Consider the following 8,734-nt stretch of genomic DNA (forward strand, 5'->3'; position numbering starts at 1 on the left):
TGTGCTGAAGAGAAAGGTACAGAACCAAATTATTTAATTAATTAGCTGCGCGTTCTCCTGTCCTCTGGGACACACACACACACACACACACACACACACACCACACACACACACACACCACACACACACACACACACACACACACACACACACACACACACACACACACACACGGGACTGTCTCAGCTGTTATTTTCGTTAAGGAGTGTGTATGTACAGCATGCGCGCCTCGTGCACGAGCCTACTATTGAAGCTGCCGTTACACTTTTGGCCTGAGGGGGCAATCACGAGCATAAAAATTCAAAACTCCGTAAAGTCCCTTTAAGGATTATTACAGTATTCTAGAATATTTTCAGACATTTTCATGTTTGATGTTGTGTGAATTAGTCTCATATTCTTATTGTATAAATGATGGTCCTAATCATTTTTGATCATTTTTGTCAGGCATATGTTTTTTCTTTTTTTCTGAGCAGAGTGAGGGTCTAAACCTAAAGGTAGAAAATAGTTTGCATTTTGCAAAAAAAAAATCACATTGATGATTTCTTAATTATTCCACCAAAATTATTTTAGCAATAAGGATGAAAATGTCAGAGCAGGACACCACAAACCCCTCTGACGCAAATCTGCAGCATGCAGGGACCTTGTTCGGTGGGGTGATGTTAGTTGTCACCTTTTTCACACCTCCTGAGATTGGAGGTATGAAGTAAGTTTCCATTAGTGTTGGAATTAACTCCTTTCTTTACGTTCTGATCATATCCAGCAGAGATCTGAGGCGACCAGGAAGCAGTCCTGTAAAGACGCGAAGTGAACAGTCGCCCGTCGGCCACGGCCCACCAAAGAGTTGTGCGGATGTGAAGTCGGAACAGACGCAGGACAGTCGAGAGCAGCGCAGCACGGATGAGAAAGCAACACTTCTCAGTAAGTCAGCAGTGACTGTCCTGAAGCAAAGCTGGAGCCCTGGCATGGTTTGTTCATTATAGACTCCGAGTTGATGATCTGCTCATGTGCATCACAGGGGGTCTGGAGAGGGTGAAGACTGAACTCAGGGAAGACGTCTCAGGACACTCCAGTGTGTCGGACGAAGAGTCGGACAGCGACTCTCCCACAGAAGTAAATGATTTATCAGATTTGATATTGTAAAAAACGTTAAAGTAGCTCAGTGATTAGAGACATTTTCTAAAGAGCTTCAAAACAAGCAAGATAGAAGGTAAATATTTCACTAGATAAGCTAGATATTAAATGTTTACTGTATAATCAGTCAGTGGTTCATGTTGTGATTTGGATCTCTTTGCTGACCTACAGCTGTGATCACTGATGCGCCCACTTTAAAATGGCTTTTTCCAATCTAGCACAAAGCTTCGTCATCCTCGTCGTCCTCATCGTCCTCTTCAGACGACGATTCAGAGAGTTCCCAGGATGAAGAGGAGAGGCAGACGGGCTCAGGGCACACCATCAAGCTAGACCGATCTAGTCAAAAACTCAGGCACAAACACGAACCACTCAAACGGTGAGAAACCCAGCTCCATCGCTGTTGTTTATGTTTATGTGTTTAGCAGACGCTTTTGTCCAAAGCGACTTACAAGTGATAATCGGCATGTTGTCCTTGAGGCTAACAACAACAATAACAACAACAACTTGACATCAATCATGGAGAGGAGAGAACAAAGGAGTAGACGGTAGAGAGGGGGCACGGGTGCAGGGAGGTGCTAGTTTAGAAGATGCTCTCTGAAGAGCAGGGTCTTAAGGAGTTTCTTGAAAATTGAAAAGGAAGCCCCTGTTCTGGTAGTGCGTTGTAGGTCATTCCACATTTGTGGAACGATGCATGAGAAGAGTCTGAATTGTCTTGAGTGTGGTGTAGGCACTGCTAGCAGACGATTCTGTGATGAACGGAGCGGCCGGGCCGAGACGTAAGCCTTTGCAAGAGGATTCAGGTAGATGGGAGCCGTACCATCTCGGACTTTGTATGCTAGTGTTAGCAATTTGAATTTGATGCGTGCTGCTAGCGTTAGCCAGTGGAGCTCAATGAACAGAGGGGTGACGTGTGCTCTTTTTGGCTGATTGAAGACCAGATGCGCCGCTGCGTTCTGGACCATTTGAAGAGGTTTCACAGTACAGCCTGGAAGACCAGTTAGAAGGGAATTGCAGTAATCGAGGCGGGAGATGACAGTAGATTGCACCAGGAGCTGGGTGGCATGTTGTGTTAGGTATGGTCGGATCTTTCGTATGTTGTACAGCGCAAAGCGGCATGAACGGGCAACAGAGGCAACATGATCTTTAAAGCTCAGGTGTTCATCAATCACAACACCCAGATTTCGAACTGCCTTTGAAGGAGCCAGAGATAGGAAGTCATTTTGGATTGAGATATTGTGCTGTATGGATGGTTTTGATGGGATGACCAGCAGTTCAGTTTTAGAGAGGTTGAGTTGGAGATGGTGGGGTTTCATCCATTTTGAGATGTCAGAGAGACAGTTTGATATTCGTGCTGAGACAGTGTGGTCGTCCGGTGGAAATGAGAGCTGTAAAACAATCCCATTGAGACACCTTTTAAAAAACTTTTGCAACCTCCCGCAGAGAACGTCCTACCTCACCCAGCACAGAAGAGGCCATTCAGGGGATGCTGTCCATGGCTGGTCTGCTGTGCTCCTCAAAGGCGGAGGAGGAACGCTCGCTCCAGGAGTCCTGGTGGTCCAGCCCCAGCCAGCTCTCTCTGCAGGACCAGCATAGACTGCAGGGGGACAAGAGCCCCATGGACAGCCAGGGCAACAGCAGCAGTGAGGCCTGGGACAATCAAGGGCTGCCTAGCCCAGAGACGGACTACCAGTACTGTGACCCCTCCATGTCCCCACCTCTGCACCCATCAAAGAGACACGCCCCTAACCCCCCACCCATCAGCAATCAGGCCACAAAAGGTTTGACAATTAAAGAACGTTTCTATCTCGTCTGATTCAGAAGAATTTATTTAACTGTGGTGACCAGACTTTTCAGCACTGTAGGAACCTTTACCAATTCTAGTTTTCCTGTAATCTGACAAGGCGTGCTAGTTAATTTTGACAAATTCCTAATGAAAATGTTATTGGCTGCAGTGAAGGTGACTTTTTCTGTTTTGTCTCTAATTTCTACTGATTAAGTTGTTTATTTTTTCAGGTAAAAGGCCCAAAAAAGGAATGGCCACAGCCAAGCAGAGACTGGGCAAGATCCTGAAGCTCAACAGACACAGTCGTGTCTTTGTGTAACCCTCCCCCACTCCAAAAAATTAAAGGAGATGAGTTCGTGTTTACTTGAAGAAGGGAAAAAAAAAACATTTGTATATTTGTTATCAGACATTTTTGTAATCTGGAAACTCCGAGGAAAAAAAATAACTGTTGCCCGAAGATAAGTGAACAAATTGACACGTAAAACGCGCTCACCGTGCATGCTTAGGAGACAGGGTATCGGATTTGAAAGCAAATGCACGACTCCACAACAAGCACACTAAGAAGAAACAAGTAGAGGAGCGAGGACAAGTCCTCCTCAGACAGTTGGACTGAAGCTTCTGAGGCATTCGAATGGGACAGACGTCTGACCAGTCAACAGCAAAAAGTGTTTCTTCCACACAGAAACCACCTGCATCACATCTGCAAACAAATCCTCTCCTGCTTTGACATTTATTGCTTCTCTGCAACCCGACGGAGCAGCAGGTGAAGCTGAGCTGCACCTGCTGCAGGGGGCTTCCTGTTCGTTTGGCTCTGAGGTGAGCGAGCAGGAAACGCGGTGCTAAGAAGACGGAAAAATGGAAAGGCGTTGAACTGATACTTCAAATGGTGCTTTTATTGTTTTGTGTGTTTCTCCACTCATGCTCTTTTCTTCTCCCCCTCCCTTTTAATCTCAATCACACCAGCAATAATGACTCTGAGGAGAGAGGAGCGGCTGAGAGGCGTTGTCGTGTTGCTCCAAATCTGCCTCTCTGTGAATTTGTTTTCAATAGGAATCGAGTCGTTGACTTTGAAACGACTCCTGTTTAATTTATTTCTCATTTTCTGTTATTTTTATGAATGATGTATTTATTAATTGAAAGGTGATTTTTATTATGAATGGGCCGTGACGCCTCAGCGTTTCAGATGGTTTCTTCCTTTATAGGGTTGCTTTTTTAAACTTCAAACTACTTTTTTTGTAAATGTGGTTGTGTTAGTCTGAGTAGCAGTTCACCTACAGACCCTTTATTACCTTCCAATGTCACAAATCAGTTTCCTTCCCAGTGGACTTGAGCCTGTCTTGATTCTTGTCTGTTATGGTTTTTTCTTCCTGTGACTTTGATCTGTGTGTGAGTACAAACTATTTTAAGTTACAAATGTCACATCCACACCTGAGCATTCTCAATTAGTGCCACTTACCTTTAATTAGCAAAAAAGAGAAAAATGCGAGTATCTGAGCCACTGTGGTTAATCCAAAGTAGTCGATGTATTCAGAAGTTGGTGATGAGGAACTTAAATGGGATGAATGGGTGTTTTTCTTAGTTCTGAAATACCAGTGCTTATGTGAAATGTGTTTTGCTCTGGGTGCGCAGTTCTTCACTCTCAGGGAATGATGCCATGGACATAACCTCTGATTATTCACCAGCCACATCACGGATGCAGACGGGATGTTTTCAGCATTTGCTCCAAACTTCCCCTCCTGCTTTGGAGATGCTGAGGTTTGTTTTTCTTTTGAAGTGTTCCAAGTTGCACAAACACACTCTGCTTAAGCATTTACCATTGTGTCTTTCAGCCTAACCGGGGTATGGTATTGTTCCTTGTCCTAACAAATTTAGTGTTATAAAACACCATGAAGGTGACTAACGATGATGACCGAGGTAAACTGCTTGTCATGTAGCTTTAAGATCATTCAAACAGTAAGTGTTGCTCAGGATGACCTGCACCTAACTGTGTGATAGACGTTGCCCTGAAGAGGTTTTTTTAATTAATAACAAAGTTGGTGTTGATCACATTGCTAGGCGGAGTTCCTATTTTTGTTCCTTTTACTAGTTTACTTTTTGAACTAACAAGCTGGCCTGCAGGCCAGGTTTGTTTGGGCTGTAGTATTCACCTCACAGGATTCGTCCCTCTTCTCCTTTCTCTGCATTTGTGGTGTGTGTTGGTTTTTGCAATGTTTTTTTTCCAGGCTATTGGCCTATGATTTGAAAAATACAAACACTGGCTAACTGTGACACTGTTGATGCATTGCATTTGTTACTGCATTTCAAAAATTGCGTGTAAATAAAACTAATGTAATGAAACTGGTTATTCTGTTAATCAGTCAACAAAAGGCTGTTTTACCTCCTGCATGTTGCAGTTACACAGTTTCGATTTTGAATCACGAGTTTAATTTTAAAGTTTTTATTAGTTTATGTACAACAGACACAGAATCTTGCAGATTTTCACAAGAATACCAAAGTGCTTCGATTCCTGTAAAAAAAAAAAAGCTTTCAATTTATGCACAGCTAAACTACACTGTGACCTTAACTTGAAATGTATGCAGAAAATCAGCTCAAGCACCTTAATCTAGCATCTTATACCCAGCACTAATTTTACATTTTCCTCAACAGGAATCAAACTTTATGTAATAATTCTTGGGAAGTTCAGCTTTCTGAAGATCTTTCAACATCTGTCTGGCTGACTTTTCCAGTTCATTGCTCTAATCCGTGCACTACCATTATCCATTTCCCCCTAGTTAATGTGCTATAAGGTAATTCATAACCCAAAAAAAATGCCATTATTGGTCAATTGGGGTCAAAATTCAGAAAAATACAGCGTGTGAACCTAATAATTGCATTTAGTTCCCCCTTTCCCCCTAATCCTGTCCTGTTATTGCATTTTTCACTTTTCATAACCTCTGGACTCATCTAAAACAAAGATATCACCTTATTCCTCATCTGATGGGATGCCAAGCTCCTCATCAGTCCATTTTGAAGCATCTGGCCAGGGGAAGTGACCCTACAGAAAAAGAGGTAAGGACCAAGTTATTCAAACAGGATATTGTCCGCTCTGAGCACAGCTGTGGACAACAATTCCACTAAGATGTAAAAAATAAATGGTAACTTCATAGAAATATACTATATCACTGAGATCGTGCAACAGTTTTTCGTAAAATGAGGGCTACAGTCTTAACACTGCGGTTCCTTTCCAGTTGACTCAAGCTTTCTAGATCCGTTTGATGAACCGAGACAGATGTTTGGTTCTGGAGCACGCTTACTTACCAACACTGCATCTGGATCGTGCCAGCTGTGCCAGAGAATCCAAAACCACATGGCCCCACTGATGAACTCCGCCTCGTACTTCTGTCTCTTGGTAAGCTGCGGATATTGCCTGTACTGTGGTTCAATGTGCGGTCCGTCGCTTGCCCTAAAACGTAACAAAACAGCAGATATGCAAATATTTTAAGGCAATCTACGTAATAAAACCAAAGTCTTATTGTATCCTCTTAGTGGTGACGTATTGTTATTCATTTATCGGCTACACTCTGAAGCTAGCGTTGTAGCTAAGATGCTAGCGAACTCACTTTCTGCTCGTTATCCTTCCCGGACCGCGCCTGACGAGCTGCGATCCAGTCCGGAGGACTCCTAACGCCCGTCCAAGTGAAGACATGGTCGATTGTTTTTCAAACAGAACCCCGTCCTTTTCGTGGTTATGGTTGGATTGGAAAAACGTAATGAGCAAAACCTGAGAAGTCACCTTCTCTCAGGTCAATAAACGACGTCCCAATAACGTTAGCTGTGATTGGACGAAAACAGCTGATTTGTCCATCGAATTTGTGACACTGCTCCCTATCGGTATGCCGAAGAAACGACTTCCAGGGTGAACAAACGTTCAATTATGCCACTTATATTGTTTTTTAATCATTTTATCTGCGATTCCCTTTATTTATTTACATCAGCGACTTTCCAACTCAGACACACATGTATATAAAACATCCACACAACACCTTATCATTAGGAACTTTTATTTAAATAAATGGCAATACAGTAGTTTAATATACGAAAATAACTACAATTTTAAAATAGATGCACAAAATAGTATTTAATCAGTTTTATCATTGTTATGAATATAGCAATTACTGCATTGATGTTGTTTTTCCTTGTGTGAGCACAAACACCGAACATGACACTACAGAAAGTTTAATTTATTAATCCCACAGTGGGGAAATTCAAGGCAGTCCATAAAAAAGAGAATAAGAACAGAATGCTTGTAAAACCACACAGACGGTATAATACATGCTATAATTAAAAAGTATGCTTACAATAAAGATAACTGCACAAAAAGAACAGACATAAAAATATTTGGGAGTTTGTGATTTATCATCGATTTTGAAAAACGAGGTGCACATTCTCTTGTTTAAACTTCAGGGTTTTAATATTTTAACCGAAATGAGAAGTTATAATTACCCCCCCCCCCCCCCCTTTTTTTTTTTTTAAATGCATATCTCAATGTAAATAATTTTGTACAGGAACATGTACAATATTACAATTTTTTTTAGCATTTACCAACTTTTTCCATATTCCCATTCTGATATGAAACTGTAATAAAACTGAACCCAAGCTGTAAATACTTAAAAGTTAAACGTGACTCTTACAGCAATTTAATGAGTTATAATTAATTATAACATTGGCAAGAAGTCACGCTGATTAGGAAAAACGTGACTACCGATTTTGACCACTAGATGGAGAAAAAAAAGAACCAAATTTATTGTGTTAGGTGTTGATAATGTAATTTTCAATATCTGAACCTAATCAATAACCAACTCTTTCAGAGCAGGTTTGGGTCACTTCTTGAGGGAGAGTAGCGTTTTTTTCTTTCGTTGCCTTTGTCCTTTAGCACAACTTGGAACTTCCGAAATTGAACAGGGGAAACACGATTTCGGGTCACCTCTCGGTTTGCGGTGGCTGTTGAGGGTTAAGAACTATCCAAGACAGAAAAACAGGAAATAACACAGTGGCGAGAACGCGCACGACGCCACCGCCCACAGACACAGGAAAAAACCCAGACGCCATCTTGTTTCCAGTCGACAGCCGGCGTCACCCAAAAGAAAAAACGACGTCGGTTTACGTCTCGGCAAGAATAATCCACAATATACTCAAGTTACACAGAATAGACCTCATGAATACGGTTAAGCTAAATTTTATCCACATTTGCGCTTCTTTGTAAAGGACTGACGTTAATTTTACGTTGTTACCTAATGGCGCCCGTCCGCTGGTGCTCTCCGGTTGCGCCCCTCTCCCCTTCCAGCTCAGAACCCGCCCACAAATACTAACTGCATGATGTCATCACAAACCAGCCATTTCTCAGAAAATGACCACTTTCATCAGTTGATTCTGGTCAGCCAACCACTTATCTCTTAACTGTGTATCAATATTCGTAACATAAAGAAACCACACCGTCCTCAAACCACAGTCACGACGCGTGTGCTGTCATAAATAAATATTTTCCTTTCCGGTAGTTCGGACATGGTCGTAGCATCCTCCACAAACGAACATTTCCCTTTTAAAAACGGGCGAAGGTGGCTTTAGTTCGTCGAGCAAACCTTTTTATACCACTGTCGTCTTCAAAGTGTGCGAGCACAAGCAGCTGCGGCTGTCGTGCAGGAATGCGCATGCGCGAATGGGGTGCAGTTTTAGGGTGGGGGAGGGTCAACAAATGGAAACGGTGAGACCGTCCTCCCTCAGCATATGATGTCAACGGGATTTCTACCAATACGTTTCTACAGAAGTGACATTAACCAATTT

The 8,734-nt window shown here is 42.4% G+C and overlaps 2 protein-coding genes across 3 annotated transcripts in view; one reads left to right on the top strand and one right to left on the bottom strand.

Moving 5' to 3' along the window:
* The window catches only part of kdm7aa (lysine (K)-specific demethylase 7Aa), a 39,746-nt gene extending 36,261 nt beyond the window's left edge, over positions 1-3,485 (top strand). Inside the window, exons 14-18 of one of the 2 annotated variants that reach the window (XM_015960731.3) lie at positions 761-918; positions 1,016-1,110; positions 1,350-1,507; positions 2,572-2,909; positions 3,145-3,485. In XM_015960731.3, the coding sequence (XP_015816217.3) occupies positions 761-918; positions 1,016-1,110; positions 1,350-1,507; positions 2,572-2,909; positions 3,145-3,233 (838 nt within the window). In that variant the 3' untranslated portion in view covers positions 3,234-3,485. The remainder of the gene's footprint in view (positions 1-760; positions 919-1,015; positions 1,111-1,349; positions 1,508-2,571; positions 2,910-3,144) is intronic. The other variant, XM_015960740.3, reaches the window with a different exon arrangement.
* A 1,850-nt stretch (positions 3,486-5,335) lies between these two features.
* Positions 5,336-6,732, bottom strand: ndufb2 (NADH:ubiquinone oxidoreductase subunit B2). Its single transcript, XM_015960764.3, has 4 exons — positions 6,514-6,732; positions 6,212-6,356; positions 5,876-5,948; positions 5,336-5,420 (listed from the first exon to the last, which is right to left on the bottom strand). The coding sequence occupies exons 1-3, from the start codon at positions 6,597-6,599 to the stop codon at positions 5,877-5,879; spliced, it is 303 nt and encodes a 100-aa protein (XP_015816250.1). The 5' UTR covers positions 6,600-6,732; the 3' UTR covers positions 5,336-5,420; position 5,876.
* Between the last annotated feature and the right edge of the window lie 2,002 nt (positions 6,733-8,734).

The sequence above is a fragment of the Nothobranchius furzeri genome, chromosome 1, assembly GCF_043380555.1.
Source record: "Nothobranchius furzeri strain GRZ-AD chromosome 1, NfurGRZ-RIMD1, whole genome shotgun sequence".
Classification (NCBI taxonomy): Eukaryota; Metazoa; Chordata; class Actinopteri; order Cyprinodontiformes; family Nothobranchiidae; genus Nothobranchius; species Nothobranchius furzeri.